This window comes from Phasianus colchicus, chromosome 26, assembly GCF_987193195.1.
Source record: "Phasianus colchicus chromosome 26, bPhaCol1.hap1.1, whole genome shotgun sequence".
Classification (NCBI taxonomy): Eukaryota; Metazoa; Chordata; class Aves; order Galliformes; family Phasianidae; genus Phasianus; species Phasianus colchicus.
In genome coordinates, this window is record NC_143461.1 from 5,018,272 (window position 1) to 5,038,993 (window position 20,722).

Genomic DNA, 20,722 nt, shown 5'->3' on the forward strand with positions numbered 1-20,722 from the left:
GTTGCCGCTCCCAGCCCCGCACCGCTCCCCTGTGCGGGACCGCGGGGTGCGGGGCGGAGGGGGGGGGAGGGGAGGTGCGACACGTGGAGCGGCTCGAGGAGCGAAGCGCGTGCGCGTGCCCGCGCGGAGGGTCGTGCAAAGGGGCCGCGCACCCGCGGGGTGGGATTTGGGGGGGGGGGGGGATTGTGTAGGGAGCGGGGATTTGCGCGCACTGAACGGCGCGCAAAGGAGTGCGGGAGCGCGCGTGAGGGCGGCGGGGCGATGCGCGTGGGTGGGAGCGCGCTTCCGCCCCGCCCCGCGCGCCCCCGCCGCCCCTCCTCCTTCCTCCCCCCCCCCCTTTATTTAGGGGCGCGGCGCGCGGGCGGCGGCCCAGAGGCGGACGCGGCTGCGGGGGGAGCGGGGCGGCCATGAACCCCAACTGCGCGCGTTGCGGGAAGATCGTGTATCCTACCGAGAAGGTGAACTGCCTGGATAAGGTGAGAGCGGGGGGCGGCATCCCGCAACCCTCCTCCTTCTCGACCCGATCACCGCCACCGCGTTCTGCCCGCACCGTTGCGGAGCGCTCGGAGCTGTCGGAGGGGGGGGATGGAACCGCTCCGGGTCCCGCAGCGCCGCGAGGCGGAACCCATCTGGATCCCATTAGCGGTGGGGGTTTCTTTTTAAGCTCCGGTTCCAGCGGGCGCGTCCCCGTTCCCGGAGCTCTGCGCTTCGCGTTGCTTTCTCTCGCTGCTTTCAGTATCGCTTCGGAGCGTTTCCCCGTTAAAAATAAAGCTTTTCTGCGCCGGCGTTCCGGCCTCGAGGAGGGGGGTGATGGGGGGGAGGGGTGCAGCGATGTCTCGCTGTTGCCCCCCACGGGACCCCCGGAGTCACCCCCTCCCCCCCATCACCCCCCCCCACTCTGGGGCGCTCCCGCAGGTTCTAAAATAAGTAACTCTCGGAATGCGCCGATCCGCGCAGCGACATTCCTGAGCCGCGCAGACCCCGGGGCCGCATTTTTCACGGATGAGGTTTTTCCTGACGCTGGGAATCGGCCGACGCCGATCCATCAGCGCTGTGTCCCAAAGACCCTCCCGTTTGTTTCAAGCTGAGAAGTGGCTCTGTCTATACAGCACCCCCCCGACCCCCCCTCCCCCCCCGCGGGTGTCCTGTTGGGGGTTCATTGGGGGAGGGGGGGGGATGCGCTTCCTCCTATGCGCGCAGCCCCGCGCTGCTTTCACTGCCCGCTGTGCGTGCGGGGCTGCGGGGGCTTCGCTCTCTGCACCCCCCCCCCCCCCGCGTTAATCCTTCCTGCGGCCGCACGAGCCCTCCCGGAAAGCACGACCCGATCTCTGCTTTTACAACGTCCGTGTCAGCTCCGTGCAAAGTCTGAAAGGGCGGATTTGTTCGCACCGCAGCGGTTTGCCTTTTCCCGGAGCGAAGTGCTGATATCGGCGACGACTGATCCGAGATCCTCGGCTGAGTCGGACGGGGGCTGAGCCGCTTGGTTGGGATCTCAGTGCCGCTGTTTCGCACGGAACGACGGCTCCGCTCGGCAACCTGGGGGAGGGTTGGGGTCCCTGCCCATGGCTGAGGGCTGCGATGGTTCCGCTGTGGGGGTGACACGGGGCCCCTGCAGTGCTGCTGTGACTGTGAAACCAAGGTGGGATTTGCTGTTAGTTCCTTAAAGCTGGCCACAAACCCAGCGGGGCTCTCCCTGTGCCGTCTTCATCCTTTTGAGTCCTGAATGGTGCAGCAGCAGCAAAGGATGAGCTGTGGGTGCACGCAGCTGTGGGCTCCATCCCCGTTCTGCTGCACGCGAGTGGGAATGGTGCTGTGTGCATTGCATGCCCAGCAAAGCAGCTCTGGGGGTTTGGCACTGTGCAGCTGTGCCTGAGCTCTGCTCCAGGAGCTCTGAGCAACCTCAAGCTGGGAACTGAAAAGCAGAGCCTTCAACTCTCCTGGAAAAAGCTATTTGCAGCGTGGCCTCCTTTCTCAGCTGGAGGGTGAGGGGCAGCGGGATGGGGAGTATGAAGAGCTGCTGTTCCTGTGCCTGTTGTGCTGCTCCTTTGTGGTGTGCAGGGCTGGAGGAGGATTCCCACATCCCCTCCCCAGCATCAGTGTGGGTTCGTGCATCTGGTGTTGGGGTAAGGTGATGTTCAGAGGTGGCAGTGCTGAGGGCTGCAGGCAGCTCATCTCTGGGTATTCGTGTTGTTATGGTGCCATGGATGGCTGGAAGGCTGTAACTTATGGGATGCTCTGAGGGCTGGTGGTCTGTCTGTCCCATCTGAAAGCATGGAGAGGGGGGGAAAAGCAGGCAGGATAGGAGCTGGGTGACAGCAAAGGGCAGTGCAGTGCGATGCCCCTCTGCTTGGCCACCGTTAGCAGGAAGCCAAGGAGGAACTCTCAGGAGGAACTCGCAGGAGGAAAAGCACAAATACGTTGCTCTGAGCAACTGAGAGGCGGTGAGTTGTCCTGCTCCGCTGAGTCACAGCGCCCAGGGCTGTGTTTGTGCTCGGGGTGTGGTGCTGGGGGCGGGTGGCACAGGGCTGCTGCTGCTCCTGCAGGATGAGAGCACAGAGCAGAGCACGGCGCCAGCAGTGGAAACAGATGCTTAGAAGCTCTAAGGTGGAAAAAAAACATTACGGGTGGAAACTGTAGCACCAGCAGCAGCTGTTCTCCCTGTGTTTGCTCACTGCATCGCCTGACTCAGAGCTCTGGGTGCTGAGCTGCTGGCTTGGCTCTGCTTGTTCCTTCTGTGTTTTTGTGGAGAGGCTGTGGGCACCTCGCATGCGAAGTGTGTCTGCTGATGGAGGAAGAGCCACTGGGGTGGTGCTTTCCTTCTTCAATTCCCCCACTCAGCTCTGCTCCTCAGGCATGACTCCAAGCCCCCAGCCCCTTGCTGGGACCCTGGGCACGAGGTCACAGCAGGGCACAGCTGGGGCCAAGCATCCTTGAGGGGTCACGCAGCTGCTCTGAGCTGCTCTCACAGGGCTCCTTCCAGCCCCTGGGTCAGAACGGCCCTAAATGCTCCAAATGTGTCTTTAGAGCTCATTAGATGCTGCAGCCATTCATGTCGGGTTGTGATCTGAATTTTGAGTCTTTAACCTTGAGTGTGAGCTGGAAGGAGAGCTGTACTGCTGTGAGTCTGTGCCTGGCACTCAGCTGGGGTGTGCAGGGCTGGGGGAGGATGCCCACACCCCCTCCCCAGCATCAGGCTGCTCATCCTTATCACTCCAGCCCTGCTCTGATAAGGTGCTGCTGTGTCTTCCAGCAGTGGGGGAGAGGGCCTTGAAGTGTGCATAGGTCAGCCATGGGGTTTGGGGAGGGCAGTGAGGGTGGGGGGAACCTTTTGGACACCCATGTTGGACCGAGTGCTGCTCGTGGGGGCTCTTTTTCTCTATCTCCATCTCACTCCCTGGGCTGGGTGTCTCTGCAGCCCCACCTGACCCTCTCTCCTGCCCAGCTCTGGGCTCCCATCAGCAGAAAAACCCACAGCGGTACCTCTGAAGCTGCAAACCACAGCTGCTGGCTCTGCTGAGTGCCTGCGTGAGGAGGAGCCTTCTATCTCCTCCTCAGCCTAGCCCTGTGAATTCCTGATCTGGAGATAAAGCAGCACAGTGCTGTAATGCGAAGTTATAAACGCTGCTGCTGTGTTGGGGTAAGATGCACTGGGTCCTGTGATGGTGGGAGGCCCTGCAGGGGCTGTGGGTGTCAGCACTGACATCTCTGGGCTGAGTTTTGCAGAGCAGGGCCGTGTCCCATTAGAACAGAGCCTCGTGCTGACACTCCTCTCCTCTGTTTGCAGTTCTGGCACAAAGCATGCTTCCACTGCGAGACCTGCAAGATGACCCTCAACATGAAGAACTACAAGGGCTACGAGAAGAAGCCCTACTGCAACGCGTGAGTGCTGCCATGGGGGGTTGGGGCTGTGAGTGCTGGGGGGTCTGTGGGACTCTCCTCTCTCTCAGTGGTTGATTTGTTCTCATGTCCCACAATATGGGGTCCTGGAGCCCTGATGTGGTTCCATAGGATCGTTCTCCATTGCTCTGCAGCATTTGGGGATGGGGAAATGGATTCTGGCTGTGTCCTGGGAGCCAGCCCTGCTCGGTCTGCAGGTGAATAAGATTCTGCTGTGTGCGTTTTCTTAATGTCTATAAAGCAGCTTTGCAGTGAGATCTTTTGTAGCTGCTTCTTAAACATCGACGGGTCTTAGGAGGAAAATGAGATGATGTGCTGCTGCTTAGCACTTGTGTAGTGAGCTCCATTCACAGAGTGCTTTAAAAACTCTAATCCTGACAACATCCTTGTAAGATGGGTATTAACCATATTAATGTCTAAGAATAGAATGGAGAAGCAATAGGGCTGTCAGTCAGCAGTGCTGCAGCAAAACCCTCTTCTGTAGCTCTGGTATTGCTGGGAGCAATGGTGGTGGAGGTGACACAACCCTGAGAGTCCTGCAGGGCTGAGATGGTGCCCCGTGTGTCCCCTTGGGGGGGGTGGCTGTGTCCTGCAGGGTGTGTGAGCCCTCAGCAGCCCTTGTTGCAGCCAAACCCCTTCCCCTGTGTGCCCAATGGGCTGGGATGTGCCCGTCCCCATTTATACCACAAACCTGGGGTCCTGTTCTGCTCCTTCCCTCTGCTGCTGTAAGGGAAATGGGATAATAATGGGAAATTCCTGAGATTCCAAGGAGTCTGCGCAACCCCGACCCATCTCAGTTTCTCAACCCCCTCTGCTCCAGTGCTGCCTTTGATGCTGGCTGTGGCCTTAACTCTTTCACAGCCGCTCAGGAAGCCTTGGTTGGTCTCACAAAGACCCACATCACGTTGTGCCCTTCCTGCTCCGTCTGGCCTTAATGCACAGGGCACTGGGAGCTGCTGGCACGCAGGGGGGTGAGGCTGTGCTGCCCGATGCTGTGGGGCAGAGCACAGGACTCTGTGCTGCCCCAGGAGGGACAGGGGGACGTGGGGGGCAGCCCGCTGGGTCCTGATGCTGCGGGTGCCTACAGGAGCGGGGGAACAGCAACGTTTACTCTGGCAGGGGAGCGGCTGCTGTGCTGAGCACAGGGTCTACTCTGTTTGAGCCGTGGCCTCCTGCCAAATTCCGAAGTTTCTTTCTTCAAGAGAGCAGAAGGAAGAGGGCCGGGCTTCCTCCTGCTCTGCCATTGCCCTGCAATAAATCCGGGCGCAGCCTTTGGGTGGTTGCAGCTCTGAGCTCCCTGTGGTTTTGGTGCTGCGATGCAGCTGGGTGCTGCTGGCGGTGTTTGGGGCTGGGTTCATCCCGTGGGAGCACCTCGAGCTCCAGGAGGTGGAAGCAGAGACAGAGGAAGGGCTGTATTCAGATCAGGGATGGAGGAGAGCTGAGCTGCAAAGGGGCAGAGGCTGCTGGAGAGGCAGAAGGGTTTCTCTGCCTCGTCCCAGTTATGTGATCATTCTGCTCATCTCCCTTGAGAGCACCTCCAGACAAGGCCAGGCTTCATCATCTTGCTGTGGGCTTGCCTGAATTCCTGCTGATCTCAAAACAATTGCTGTGCTGAACTTGTTCAGCTCAGACAGCCCCGCTCCTTGTGCTGCTGGGTTTGTTCCTTGGCTGCTCACTCAGCCCCCCCCCCTTGCTGGGTTTGCATGGGGCACTGCTGCTGCCTCACCCCTGCACCCCTTATGCTGGCGAGGGGAGGGAATACTGCATTTTCCCCTTTGCTGAGGGGCTCTGGGCTGTGCCAGTAGTACATGGTGTAAGTGTGCCAGTCCCTGCTCCCTCCATCTGCTGTGTGACCACAGCTGCACCCAGCTGTGCTGTCCTGTGTGTGCAGTGTATCCTGAGCAACGGGGAGTGCTGTCCTCCAGCAGCATCCTGTGCTGTCCCCATCACCTTCCTTCCCATTGCTGACCTCGAGGACCCCCCCTATAACCCCATCTCTACTTTCCATGCAGTGCTGTCCCACACCCCTGGGGCTCTTGGAAAGAGAGGAGCCCCAGCGATGCGTTCTTGGCTCGGTGCAGTGCTCCATCTGGTAGCAGCTGCCTCTGTTCACACAGTGAGCCCTCAGACTTGGGGGGGGGGAAGAGGGGGGACAGGAAGGAAAAGAGGAACAACTGTGTGCCAGGAGGGTGTCCGGGTGTTTGTGTGGCACTGGGTTGGGGCTCTGGGTGGAAGGAATGGCTCTGTGCTGTGGGTAGGTGGGAGCAGGCAGTGGGGTAACTGGGGAAAGGCCCCCCCCCCCTGTCCCTCTTCTGATGGAGAGGGGTGGGTGTGTGGAAGCTTTCATGCCCCCCCCAGCCCTGGGGTTTGGAGGAGGGGCTGCACTCTCCTGCTGCAGGTATTGGGTGCCCACGCAGACACTGCCCCATTGTTGAGCTCTGCTCACAAAGCAGATGGTGAGTGAGCGTGTTTGCTGGGAAACACAACCCTGTCATCAGGGTGGGGGTCCTCACTGCACAGCAGCAATATCCCCAGCCCTGCATGGGAGGTGGGGGTTCAGTTGCAGAGCCCATTGGGCTGGGCTGCTGGTGGCTGTTGTGTTCCCAACCTTGCTTATCCATGCCTGGGGCCAGAGACCTTGTGGAAAAAACCAGTAGTGCTGTTATGCCGGCTCTGCTCCCATAAACAACACTCTGGGGGGGAGGAGGGGGGAGTGGACAGGCAGTGCTCTGTTTGGGGGTGGGGGGGGGGTGCAGACAGGGTGGCTGTGGGATGAGCATTGCTGCTTCCAGGAGCTGCTGCTGCTGCTGACTTCACAGCTTGGCACACCCTGCTCTGCTTTTGCTTGAAATCTTTCCACTGTGGATGAAAGCAGGTTCTTGGAGTAGGCTGCTTGCACTGCAACACCCTCTGTAAGTGCTGGCACAGCCTCTGGGAAAGGGGGGAGAAGCTGAGCAAAGCCCCAGGAAGGCAGTGCAGTGCTCCTGCTCAGCATTGGGTTCCCTGTGCTGGAGCTGTGCCTGTGGGTCCCTTCTGCCTCCAGCATGGAGAGGGCACTGGGGCAGCCTTGGTGAGGAGCTCATCCTGCAGAGCTGTGCTGAGCTCAGTATGGGCTGGGAACAGATGCTGGGAAAAGCAGCAGCTGCACACACAGAGGGCTGGCCCAGCCATTTTGGCAGCCTGAAAACACTGGGAGGAACTGAGATCCCACTCTGCAGCCTGCTCCTTTGGGGTGGGATGTTTGCAAGCTCTCTGCAAAGTAACAGGGTGCTGCTTTCATTTAAGAACAACAATTTATTATTGTTTGAGTGTGTCCCTGTGAGCCAGCAGCTCCATGATGGGCAGGATGTGACCGTGCAGCCTGCTGGCAGCACTCAGCCTATTGCTCCTGCTGCATAACTCTTTGTTCCCAAAGCTGCCGTGCAGCTGTGGGGGTGATGCTCACCTGGAGGTTGTGGGGTTGTGCTGCACATCTGCCCAAAGCACTCGCTTGGAGCCTGTTTGTGAGGGCAAGCAATGCACCGAGCTCTTGCAAAGCACCGATTGCTGCCAAAATGCAGCACAGAGTGGCCATGCAAGGAAGCAGAGGTGCCTTGGAGTCATGCTGAAAGTGGCAACTCTTGTTCCTGTTGCCTTGCAGAAGCATCTCGCTGCTGACCTTACTGGAGAAGTGTAACTCCATCTCCAAGTGCAGCCCCTCAGCTCCGTGCTGGAGCTGTTATGGGGTGCATGGGAGGAGCTGCTGTGCCCCTGCCATGCAGCTCTTCAGGAGAGCTCCCACCCCCATGGAGGCAGCAGGGAGACAGCAGAGCCAGCTGGGGGGTGCAGAGCAGACAGACCCTGATCCCTGGTAATCCCCAGCTGCCTCCAGGTGCTGTGGAGCTGGCGGCCCCAAACTGCCCCTAATGCAGCAGCCAGACAGGCTCTGTCCACCCTGAAAACACTGCCCTGACCTGGTTTAGTAGCACAGCACGAGGTGTCTGGGGCTGTGTTGGGGTTTACTCCCATTTCTGGGGATGGGACAGCATGCACTGCCTTCTGAGGGGTGTCTTGAGCAACCCCATGGATGGTGCCTGCAGAAGGTGAATGGGGGAGAGGCCACGAGCAGGGATGTGCATCCCATATCACCCTGCTCTGTGTCCCTGCATGCTGCTCTGTTTTGCCCATCAGCAGCCCCATTGGATCCCCAGTGTCCCATTCATTAGGCACTAATTAGATGCGGGGTGCCCACTGGGAAAGGCCTGCAACTGGCTCTTGCTTCCTTCCTCCCAAGTTTTACTTCCCAATCCTATGCAAAGCTGCCTCCTCTGAGGTGTTTGGCTCAGCACCACGGGGCCACGGTGCAGTGCCAGGACCGTGGTGGGCACGGATCCTTTTTGTGCAGGGTACCAAAGGCTGTTGCTCACTAATTGCAAGGCTGGTTTTGCTGTGTGCTGCTCGTGCTTCTGGAGGAGGCAGGTTGGGTGCTGAGCATTTTCCTTACCTGCACCAGTTATGGGTCTGACTGTGGGATGGAGAGCACAAGAGCACAGGGGACACACCATCCCCATCCCTGGTGCAATTCTGCTTCCTGCACGCTCCCCCAACCCCACACAATCTGTCGGTGCTTCCTCATTAAGATTTAATTTACTGCTGCGAGCGCTGTGGCTGATTCTCATGCATACGAGATGGTTTCCCTGTTGCAGGGAGATGGACATCTGTGGTTGTGCTGAGTGTCCCCACTCCTTCGTTCCCAGCACACGGAGATGCCTTTGGAGCAGGTGGATGCCACAGCTCTGCACAGAGCTGATGCCCAGCTGTGGGGGATGTGGTTCACTTGATGCATTTCCTCCCATTCCCCTCTGCAGGAGGATCACTGCCCCCAGCAGCAGATGTGGGGCTCAGGGCTGCAGCCCTGGGGAGGCTCCTGCAAAATCTCACTGACCAAAGAAGAAACCCAGTGCTATTCTGTGCCCCTCTCCTCCATCCCTGCCCACACTGTGAACGGCATCAGCATCTTCCAGAAGATGATGATGATGATTTTGCCCTACAGCCACGGCCGTATGGTTTCCCCCACCTTGGCAGGGATGATCTGTGGCATTGCTTTGCAGTCCTGCAGCACTGGGGGCTTCCTCCTCCCCACACCCCATGCTCGGACCCTTCTCCATGCTATTAGCATGCCCGGAGCATTGGATGCTGTTGCCATGGAAATGGGATGATTTAGGCTCGGAGAGCACAGAGCTGTGACAGAGATGAGGCTGCAGCTCAGTGCTGCACCACTGCCATTGCCTTTGCCCTTTGCAGGAGCTGCACAGTGTCACACTGTGCTCTGCATGGCTGCTGCCCCCCGGCCCTGGGCTGAACGCAGCACTACGGCCAGCAAAGGGGTTTGGATTTTGTTGCTTTTGTGCTTAAAAAGTGGTTTTGTTCTCTTTGACTTCAGCGTGAGTTAGGCAGTGGTTTCCAAGAAGCTCAGGAAGAGGCTCTGTGGTGTGACTGGGAGCACCTGAGCTGTCCTCCAGTACTGCTGAGCTGCAGTGATGCATGGGGTGCATGAGTGCTGCTGCACCAGAGCCCCAGCACCCTGAGCAGCCGCCTCCTGGCACTGCGTTGGGATGAAGGCACCCATTTCCTGCACCCAGGTTTGGACAGAACGCTCAGTGCGTGCACTGCTGGCTCTGCAGCACAGATACCATGGCTATAATGCACATGCAGCATCCAGGAGCATCTTTCTAACTGCAGCCCCAGCACACATGTGCAGACCCTGCTCCTTTTGCAGCGGGCAGCAGCAGGCTGTGTGCAATGGCTGTGCTGCTGGTTGCTGCTCTAGAACATCACTGGGGCAGTGTACAGCCACGATTCCCAGTGGATGGAGGGGTCTGGAGTTCACCCACTTGGCCATCCCTCCAGCTTTAGCTTCTGGAAGAACCAAGCATTGAGAGAGCTCTGCTTTCACCCCAGTGCTTTGGCTGATGGCAAATCCCCCCCAGTGCTGCTGCGTTGGGTTTGGTCAGCGTGGGGTGGCAATGCAGAGCCCAGCAGCCCCCAGCTGGGTGAATGCTGTGCCCCAACACCGTGCCCAGCCATGGTGGGAGCAGAGCCTGAGCACACAGTGTTGTATCTCCCCCCACCCCCCCCCGTCAGATTAATCTAAAAAGAGATTAAACCATATCCTCGGGGCGCTCTGTGATCTGCTCTCATCCAGCACTGCTCCTTGTCCCTCTCAACTGCTGCTGAGCTTCCTTTCCCCTTTCTGCAAACCACATCTGCTTTGTCTGCTTTCTGGGTGTGCGTAGGGGGGGGGGGGGGGTTCTCTGTTTTCTTAGCATGGCTCTGGAGTCTATTTTTGTTGTCTCACTTCCTGCAGTGCTGTGTGAGGTATGTGCTGCTCTCAGGTCCGTGTCTCAGTGTCGTGGTGCAGATGGTTTCCTGCTGCTCTGACCGCAGTGTGGACAGCCGTGGGCAGAGCTCTGCTCACACTGTGTGCAGTCAATTCCCTGTGCTGGCTCTCAGGGCACAGCCTGGGGCTGTCAGACCCACAGGGCTCCTACATGGTACAGGTAGGGATGGGGCTGCAGCTCCCCATAGGTCAGGGCTCACCTGGTCTGCCAGTGTGGGAGCTGTGGGCTGGCTGGTGCAGGCACGGCAATGGGGCTGGGATGGGGTCAGAGCTGTGTGCATCGGCAGCAGATGCATCTGCAGGGTTTGCAGGTTTATTTTCAGCCCTGCTCGCCTCCTTCCAGAGCCGCCGTGGAGGAGGAGAGCTGCCTTGTCTGGGCTTTAAGGAGGGTTTGTTCAAGCAGTGTGAGCTGGGGTGCTGCTGCTCTGTGCCCCGCAGACCCAAAGTGCTGCATCTGGGGGCAGCTGCCATTGCATGTGATGGTGCCTGGCAATGGATTTGCTCATTGAACTCCCCACCTTCCAGCAGCTTTGCCTCCCCTTTTCCTGGGAGGGGGAAGGGCTGCATGAAGTGTTCCCATCTCAGGGGGAGCTCGCAGCGTTTGTGTCAGATGTTCACCTCCTGCCACGCGTGAGTTCACCCCGCTGCACATCTGTGCTGATAGCAGAGGCTGTGTGTGGCACTGCAGGAATGCAGCCCAGCCTTGGCTCTCCTGCTTTACAGCCCCGTGTTGGGCACACGCTAAGCAGTCACCCAACGTGTGGGATGGGTGTAGGTGAGAAGTGCCCCAAGTCAGACACCGTTCTGCTGACGGTGCTCCTGCTGGGTGGTGATAACCTTAATGTGAGGTCTGTGGCTGAAACTTCAGCAGAATGAGTAAGGAGAGCTCTGGGCTCCTCTGAGCCCTGCTGGGAGCAGTGGAGCAGAGGCAGAGCGGTGTAAACCAAAATGTTTACTTGGACTGATGTTACCAGTGATGGTAACTGAAGGTCCTGGTGAAAGTGTCCATGCAGAACTCGGTCACAAAGCTGCAAAGATATTTTCCTTTGGGAACAAATACTTATGTAAAAAAAGCCAAGCCCTCCTTATCTGCTTTTCCCCATGAAAGCAGCAGAGTGCAGAGGGGGTGGCTGCTCCAGGAGCACAACTCCAGCACGGTGCAATGGAGCGGGGTGGGCACCTGGTGCTGATGCTATGCTTTCCCCCCCACAGACACTACCCGAAGCAGTCCTTCACCATGGTGGCAGACACTCCTGAGAACCTGCGCCTAAAGCAGCAGAGCGAGCTGCAGAGTCAGGTAAGCATACATTGTGCTGCAGAGCCAGGTGAGCTGCACTGTGCTTTGTGCTGTGCCCCGTTGTGCTGCGTTCTCTGCTCCGGTGCTTCCCTGGCGCACAGCAGGAGAGGTGTGCATGGGGTGTGGGTCTGTTTTGCTGTTTGCTCTTCCACTCATTTGTGGTGGCTGTGAGCTGCCTCCCCCAGGCATCCCCAGCCCCGCAGTGGGATTTTCCCTGCTGACACCCAGCATTGCAGTGGGGTGAAATGGAAAGGAGGGGCGTGCGCTTTGCGGGCGCCGATTTTGGGTAAACCCAAAGGTTGGAGGGATTTGGAAGCTTTGGCAGGCAAAAAATGAGCAGATGGAACAGATACCAGCGGGTGCAGATAAAGTGGGAAGAGGGGAGGCTGTGTGAGGAGGGAGCTGAGCAGACGTGCCCCATTCTGTGCTATGGGGTGTCCCAGAAGTCCCCAGCTCTGATGCAGAGCTCCGGGCGCTGCTCCTCCTGGAAGTGTTGGGGTTGCTCTGGGTGGGCAGCAGGCAGAGCTGCAGTGGGAGAGAACGCATCCAGGGGCAGTTCTGGCTTGAGTCACCATCTCTGGGGAGAGCACAGGATGTGGCCACTGTTCTGGGAATCTCTTTAACTTCTTTTTTCTTTTTTTTTATTTCCTTCAATGGAAAGGGGCAAAGGGGAAAGGGCAGAGAGTCCACCCAGAGCTGTCAGCATTGGCTCAGCGCAGTGCTGGCAGTGGGTGGGCAGAACAGGGTTGGGGTTTGCCCAGGGTTGGTGTGAGGTGAGCAGTCATCCTTTGGGGTCAGCATGTTCCCCTCCATGTGCCTGGAGGAGACACTGCCCTCCTCCTCCTCCTCCTGGAGCCGCCAGGAGCTGGAAAGCAAATAGAGTGGGGGTCAGGACCTCACCTGGTGGCAGATAGAGCTGTGCTTTGCAAGGCTGGCCCTGCCCAGCAGCACCCTGTGCACCTGGATGGAGCTCAGCCCGGGTTCACTCTGTGCTCCAAGGAGCCACCAAGGGGACACAGTTGCTTTTCCTCAGTAACAACCCAGAGAACACTGCGCCATGTGCCCTGCAGCCCCCAGTGCTGCTTTTACAATGAGCTCAGCTCTTCATTATCTCTTGCTTATTAAAGGAGACCCCGGGGAGGGGGTGCTGGCACTGGGACGCTCGGCTCCCCGTGCTGTGTGCTGTGCTGGAAGTGAAAGTAGGTTCCCTGCTCTGCATGATGTCGGTCCGGGGTGTCACCCATCCCATTTCCCTCTGCACTGAGTGCCTGGAGAGAGGTGCTCAGACCTGGACATCTGTTGTACCTGGAGCAGGGACAGTGCCCTGGGAGGTGCTGGGGGCTGCATCCCATTCCTGCACTGCTCCTCCACCACTGCAGTGTGCATGGACCCTTCTTAAAGGAAGGGACTGGAACAGACACGCTGTGTTGTCTTAACATTCCCTAATGCTCAGCTACTGCTGTATCTTATGGCAGGTGAAGCAAAGCTCTGTGCACAGCCCCATCACTGCAGGTACACTGTGGGCACTGGCAATGGGAGCAGCACGTTGCAGGGTTGGCTATGTGTGAACGTGGCACGAGAGGGGCTGGGGTGCAGCCAGGAGCTTCCAGTCTGTGGGACGGTGGCACCCACGTCTTGGTGCTGGGATGGGCTGAGGGCACGGCTCGAAAAGCAGGAGGGAGCAGAGGGGATGGATAGCAGTGGGACACGGAGCAGCTGAAGCATGTGGGAGCTGCCCAGAGCCCCTTGTGGAGGACAGACCCTGAATGTGCTACAGATAGGATCTTAGTGCCTTTGTTCTGCCCACAAAGGGACTCTCCTGTTTTGCATTTCTCCAAGTGCTCCAGCTAAAGCTGCCACTGCTGTGTTTTGTGGACAACCTCATAGGGACAGCAGGAGCTGAGCAGACCCTTCAGAGAGCCCTTCTGAAGCAGGAGCCAGGCTTGGGCTGTAAACTGGAGCTGATGGTTGGGAGCAGTCAGAGGCTCCGTGTCCTCCGTGGGGCTGCTGCCTGCTGGAGCTCTGCAGCTCCGTGCTTCCCTTCACAGCTGTGTTTGTGGGTGACCCCAATAGGGGTGATCTGCCAAACCCACAGCCCAGCAGGACCGGCAGAGCCGGTTGTGCACCGGTAACGGGGCTGCATGCAGATCCACCACCTTCCTCCTCTATTTGTGTTTGTGGAGAGGGCGTCTTCTGTTCCGGTCACCGTAGACTTTGGATAATAACAGCCTGTGTAGTTAAATGTGTCTGCAAAGTGACAGCTTTTACGCCTGCAGCCTCCTCTTGCAGCCCACGTGCGGTGAGCAAATCGCAGGGTTCCCCTTTCTGTGGTTACTCCCGAATGCTAAAAATGGGCATTTTGGGAGCAGCCGCCCTGCCTGAGCACTGCAGGTACCCACAGCACGGGGCAGGCACCGGCTGCCTTATAAGGGCAGGGAGAAGCAGAAAATTGCCCATTCTGAGCACTTCCTCCCTCCTTCCGCCGTCTGTCCTGGCCACGGCGATGGCTGCAGCTCTGCAGTGTCCCCTGCTCCGTGTTTTCCCCTCCCAGCACCACCCCGGTGCTCCTGCCCTGCTCTGGTTGCCATGGGGCAGAACCTCCTCTGCAGCACACGCTGTGCCCCACATCCTGGCATCGACCCCCCTTGCATTCAGGGCAGCCTCAAATGGGATCCTCTTGGGCTGCGTTGCTCTAAGCTGGATGTTATAGGGAGAAAAAGAGAGGGGTGGGATTCGGGAGGGTAAATGTACAGAATATCAAGGGAACTGCTTAGCCCTGTGATGAGCTTCTTGCTTGAGGATGCTCTACCTTCCCTTCTCTTGCTTGTTGAGCTGTGCGTTTGCAGCCTGATGTGTAACACCCTGAGGTTGCTCCTTCCTAATGGCAGTGTGTGGGATGTGTCCCTTACCCTGACCAGCTCTTCCTCATTGCCATAGGCACACAGAGGCTTCTGCCCTGAAATCGGCCTCTTGGTTCCTCCTTGATGTGCTTTGGCATCTCGGTGACGTTGTTACCCTCCCAGGGAGGATTCTGCAGCCCGGTTCATTAAACCTTTCCTTTCTAAGTCACATCAGAGTTACCAGTCGTGGATGATGCCATGTGTGCTGTGGCTGTGGGGAAGGGGTGGAGGCTCCCATAGCTTGCATTTCTGCTTCTGTGCAGGGTGGGAGCAATGTGTTTGCAAGGTGCAGCTCAGGGCTGTGTGCTGGAAACGTGGTCTGAACGCTGCACAGAGCTATTGAAAAGCATGCAAGGGGGTGAGTGAAATAAAGCAGGGCTCTGCTGGTGCTCTGCTGGAAGCGATGCTGATGGCAGTCTGGCAAACAAATAGGGATGCTCAGTTCTGCTGGCCTCCAGCCCCACAGCCTGCTCTGTGATGGCCATCCTGGGCCTTTTCTGTCCCTCAATGTCCCCTGGTGGAGCAGTGGGTGCAGCTCATGGAGCCCTCAGGACCCACATATGGGCAGAGAGCTGCGGCTGAGCTGACCTGCAGTGGCAGCCTGCAGGAAATGCAAAGTGAATCCAAGTGACCCCAGCCCTGCTGAGAGAGCAACAGGATGAGCAGAGCACAGGAAGCTGTTGCGTTTCAGCTCTTTGCAGTGCCCTGTTTTGCTGTTAGTAGATACATTATGGGGGCTCCTGCACAAAGCCAAGGCTCAGACAGAGCTGCTGTGGGGGCAGTGAGGTCCGTCTGGGTGAGCAGAGCAGCTCCACACACTGCATTCCCCTGCAGCTCACTGTGTTTGTTCTTGATCCCACCCAGATTCGCTACAAGGAGGAGTTTGAGAAGAACAAGGGGAAAGGCTTCAGCGTGGTGGCTGACACCCCGGAGCTGCAGCGAATCAAAAAGACTCAGGATCAGATCAGCAACGTGAGTGCCTTCTGATGGCTGTGTCTGATGCTGCTGCGTGCTGGTGAGGGGGGGAGGGGGGCACACAGCATCACCTGAGCTGTCACCATACCTCATCGTCACCCAAACTGCCAGCAGAGCCCACTGAGCACGCAGCACCACGTGGAGCTTTGGGCTGTGTCTACAAGAGTCCCAGCTCTCCCTTTGTAAAAACAAGAAGCCCAGGTCTGGCTTGGCTATCAGGCTGCATCGTGCTCCCCCCATCCCTGCCCAGGTGCTGTGTGCAGGATGTGGATGGCTGTTTCCATGGTGAAGGAGGAGGATGCACTCACACACACACACATACATACAAATATACACACAGCTGTTGCATGGGGTGCAGCCAACCTGGGGCACAGTGACAGGGCTGCCTGCAGCAGTGCATCCCTCCAGCAGCACGCAGAGGGTTAATTAACCTTTAGCTGCTGGTGAAAGTCATGTGCACAGCCCTTATCTAACAGCCCAAGCTGTTGCAAAACCTGGCCCAGCAGCAAGCCAGGAGGTTCCTTGCTGAACCCAGGGCCTGCCCTGAGAGCTGAAGCTTTGCATGCAAAATGCTTTGGGTTTCGGAAAGCTGCCGTGCCTGTGCAAGGAGAGGGAACCCACATGAAGGAGCTCATAGACACACACAAACACAGCACACCCCATGGGGCTGGAGGCAGCTGTCTGTTCCCTCTCCTTTTGATCCCATTCTGCAGCTCTGGGCAGCACATGGGGGGCTGCAGGGATCTGCACATCCAGCCCCAGACCTGAAGGCTCTGCCTGAGTTGGGGGCTGCTGGCTGGATTTTCCTGCACAGGAGGCGTTCAGAGCCCTGCAGGCATCTGTTTGCCAGCTTGGCATGGCCGTGACCCACTTAGCAGCCCCTGCATGCAGCCTGCTGTGCCAACAGGACTCTGCACCGCGGGGGGATGAGCAGCACAGGGGCTGCAGGCTGAGCTGCAGCACTGCCCCAAAGCATGAGGTGCAGATGCAGCCCTGCACAGTAGGAAACCTTCCTGGGGATGGAGCTGTGCAGAGCCCAACGCTGAGCCTCTGAGCGAGGGGAAAGTGCAGTCAGTTCTGCAGCAGCATCCCCATCCTTGCAGCTCTGCTCCGGGCTTTGCCTCCCGCCTGCAGGGAGCCCTCTGGAGTGCCCTTCAGTACAGCACTGTTTAACCAGCAGACAAATGGGCTCCAGGTGCTTCCCAACGGCAGGGTATTCATTAACATGAGCAGCTATTAATTTTTACACCGTGCCCAGGGTTGGGGTTAACCCTTTGCTGCAGTGTTTGCTGGGTGCTTCTGCTCCGTGCTTCTGCGGTGCAGGGGGTTGGGAGGCTGCTCCTGAGCCTCACCCATGCCTGGAAACCTCGCAGATTCCACCCCAGGACCCTGAAGTCCTCCTTCCCCTTGGTCCAAGGGGTAGTCACCCATTTGAGTCTGCTTGGTCCTCCCCGTGTACCTTAGTGTGCATCCTGACCACAGTGATTCTCTGCCCCTTCTCCAGACAGGAGCTTTGGGAGTCTCTTGCTCACTCTGCACGCACCTGAATGCTGAACCCTTCCTCATTTGGGGCATCACTGCTCTATGGGGTTTCCCTCCTTCCCCTTCCTATGCCCACTCCCATCTCGAAGCAGCCACTGTGCTTCCTGCCCTGCTGCCCTGGTGAAAAGCAGAAAGCTGGGACCAAAGGATGCTGCTGGGGGGCCGGGGCCTGCAGAGCTGCCCAGGCTGCACTCTGACCTCTCATCCTCTTCTGTAGATCAAATACCATGAAGAGTTTGAGAGGAGCAGGATGGGCCCCAGCCCCAGCGAGGGCGCAGAGATGGAGCGCAGGAACTCCCAGGAAAGCGCCAATTACCGACGGCCGGAGCAGCACCAACCACAGCACCACGTCCAGCCCAGCAACCCGGGTAAGGGCTGTCCCAGCACCTGGGGGCTTCGCGTGGCAGCAGATCCTGGTGCTAACGGTGTATTCTTCCTGCCCAGTTTACCAGCAGCAGCCACCAGCCTCGCAATCCTATGGCTACAAGGAGCCAGCAGCGCCCGCCTCCACGCAGCGCAGTGCACCGTCCGCAGCGGGGGTGAGTGAGGGCTCTTCAGGGTCTCTTCCAGCCCACACTGTTCAGTGATCCTGTGGTCTTTGAGGTCCATTCCAACCCAAACCATTCATTCATCCTATGATCTTTGAGGTCCCTTTCAACCCAAACCATCCTATGGTTCTACGATCTTTGAGATCCCTTCCAACCCAAACCATTCTGTGATTCTGTGATCTATGTCCCTTCCAACCCAAACCATTCATTGATCCTATGATCTTTGAGGTCCCTTTCAACCCACACCAGCTCATTTTTCAATGATCTTTGAGATCCCTTCCAACCCAAACCATTCATTGATCCTGTGGTCTTCGAGACCCCTTCCAACCCAACCATCCTATGGTTCAATGATCCTCGAGGCCCCTTCCAACCCAACCATCCTATGGTTCAATGATCCTCGAGGCCCCTTCCAACCCAACCATTTTATGGTTCAATAATCCTCGAGGCCCCTTCCAACCCAACCATTCTATGGTTCAATGATCTTTGAGGCCCCTTCCAACCCAACCATTCTATGGTTCAGTGATCCTCGAGGCCCCTTCCAACCCAACCATTCTATGGTTCTACAGTCTTTGAGGTCCTTTCCAACTCAAACCATTTGGTGATCCCGTGATTCTTTGATCCCGTGGCTATTGCTGGCACAGCCCTGGGGTCCCCATGGTGGGCTCCATGCCCGCTGACCTCTCTCTCCCCACAGAAGCGTTTCCGTGCCGTCTATGATTACAACGCGGCCGATGAAGACGAGGTCTCCTTCCAGGATGGCGACACCATCATCAACGTGCAGCAGATCGACGACGGTTGGATGTACGGCACGGTGGAACGCACGGGCGACACGGGCATGCTGCCCGCCAACTACGTGGAAGCAATCTGAAGGGGTTGGAGCCAAACCTCTCCACCCCGTGGCCCCGGTGCGCGCGCGTCTCTCTCCCCCAGCATCCCTTCCCTCTGCCGGAGCCGCGTCCCGACGTCTCGGTTTCTTTGTGTTTCTGCAGCCGCCTCTGGTTTCTCTCGCCAATGTAGCTTTGTTCTCGCTCTGTCGGGACTGAGGGTCTGTCTGCGAGGGATGGCGGGGGCTCTGGGACCAAATCTTTCTCCCTCTGCCTTCCTCCTCTCTTCCGCAGGGGATGGGGTGCACACACCAAGCTGGGCCCCCCCCCCAGTGTGCTGGGAATGCATGGGGAGGGAGGAGCAGAATCATTTCCTTAGGACCAAACATCCCAACTCTTGGGGGTAGGGGGAGATGCTGGGGGGACCAGCTGGCAGCACCTGCCCTGTGCTGCTCCGGCTCTGCTTGTCCCATTGCTTCCCCTGGCTCTCTGCCTGCAGTTCCTATTCTGGCTGCACTCCCTCAGTCCTCAGCATTGCAAACCAGAAGAATATTTGTGGTTAAAATCTTTTAAAAAAAAATCTTTTCTTGGGATTCAGAGTGGTTCCGGGCAGCCCTGGGAGTGGCTCCTGCTGCTTTTTTGGGGTCCAGCTGCCTCATTCTGCATCCCAGGCTGAGTGGTGCCACTGTGCAGGAGCACCTGCTGCCCTGACCTCATGTCCCCCTGCAGCTCCGGTTCTCCCCTTTTGGGTCCCCATCCCTGTGCCTCTTTGGGCCGAGTGTGACATATCTCCCCGCTCTGTCACCACACTGGGACTGTGCTGGGGGCTGTCCCTGCTGGCAGCAGAAGCAGGGAGGGGGGGGGTTGAGCACCCCGAGCCCTGTGCCATCTCCCACCTCTCACCCATTGATCCCCAGCAGTGCTGTAGGATCGCATCATGGACCAAGATTTCAAAGCACATCTCTGACCCCTTCCTGTTCAGGCTGGGAAGGTCCCAGAGCTGAAGGTATAACTGGAAGCCTGCAGCCAGGTGCTCATGTCCCAAAGGACCAAAGTGACCGAGTTCAGACAGCCCTCAGCTCTGCCTGGGGACAATCCCATGGGATGGGGGAGGACCCCGCTGGGAACATCCCACCCCTCTCCTGCCTCCATCCCACCAGGGTGGGCTGCATGGGCTGGAGATCCGCTCGGTGCTACACAGGCAGCGCAGGAGGAGGGAAGGGGGCAGAGAGTCCACATCCCTCCCCATAACCCTGTCCTTCATCATCCTTGTCTGGGAAATAGTGGGGGGGGAGTGTCAATGTGAATAAACCGTTTTTTAATGGACCAAATAACACAGGTGATCACGTTTTGGTATACAGACCTTTTTTTAATGCTACCTTGGAACCATTGTCCTGAGTCTCCGCGCCCCTTCTTCCCCACCGTGGGAAACAAACCTCTTACTGCTTCATTTCTGCCTTTTCTCTCGACTTATGCACTTTTTTGCCTTTTTTCATAGCTGAAAAGCACCTAAACCTGTATTTAAAATAAATAAATGAATAAAAAATGTTAAAAAAAAAAAAAAGAAAGAAAGAAAGAAAGAAAAAGAAATGGAAAAGCTGAATCGCTTCTCGTCCAATGTAAAATAAACCTCGCCCTTCTCGGCTGCCCGGTCAGGTCTCAGTGCTTAGAAGGTTTTTCCTTTGGATCCATCACTTGGTGGGGGTTTGCCCTCATGTTTTCCTTCCCGTGGGGCTGAGCACCCACCGACAATCCATCCTTTGGCCTTTTTAACCCAACCCTCGAATGGAACAGACCGATTGATCCTTCTCGGTTTCCTCCACAATAAAAGTATGGTTTCTACCTGCCCGTGGTGCTGGTGTCATTGCAGTGTTCCCTCGTGCCCCTGGGACACACAGGGACCTGGAGACATGGGGACCCTGCAGATCTTTGTCCCCTGGTGCAGCCCAGGGGGGGTTCAGCATCTGCATCCAGCCCTGAGCAGGGGGTGAGGGCTCAGAGGTGGGTGGCTCTGCTGGCCCCGTTGCCTCTCCCAGCTCCGTTTGTTGTTCCCATTCCATCTGTGCTCCCTTTGGTGATGCAAACCAGAAGAACGCTTGCAGTTAAAAACTCGAGAAATCCTTATTTCTTAGGAAATCTTCCTTGGGAAATCCTTTCCTGCGATTCTGAGTGGTGCTGCGCAGCTCCGGGAGCGGCTCCTGTTGCTTTTTGGGGTTTGCTGCCCCGTTCTGCATCCCGGGCTGAGCTGTGCTGAATGTCATCCGCACACACAGGAAAAAAAATAAATAAACCCGGTTGCGTGGCCGCCGCTGCCGCTCACGGACTGCTTTGGGACGGACTGGAAGGGGTGAGAACCTAAA

The 20,722-nt window shown here is 57.8% G+C and overlaps 1 protein-coding gene across 1 annotated transcript; it reads left to right on the forward strand.

Moving 5' to 3' along the window:
• Nucleotides 1–338: 338 nt before the first annotated feature.
• Nucleotides 339–19,926, forward strand: LASP1 (LIM and SH3 protein 1). The gene is made up of 7 exons (XM_031600744.2): nucleotides 339–476; nucleotides 3,785–3,879; nucleotides 11,489–11,573; nucleotides 15,338–15,445; nucleotides 17,208–17,358; nucleotides 17,435–17,529; nucleotides 18,233–19,926. Exons 1-7 carry the CDS (start codon nucleotides 408–410, stop codon nucleotides 18,404–18,406), a joined length of 777 nt encoding a protein of 258 aa, XP_031456604.1. The 5' UTR covers nucleotides 339–407; the 3' UTR covers nucleotides 18,407–19,926.
• Nucleotides 19,927–20,722: the final 796 nt, after the last annotated feature.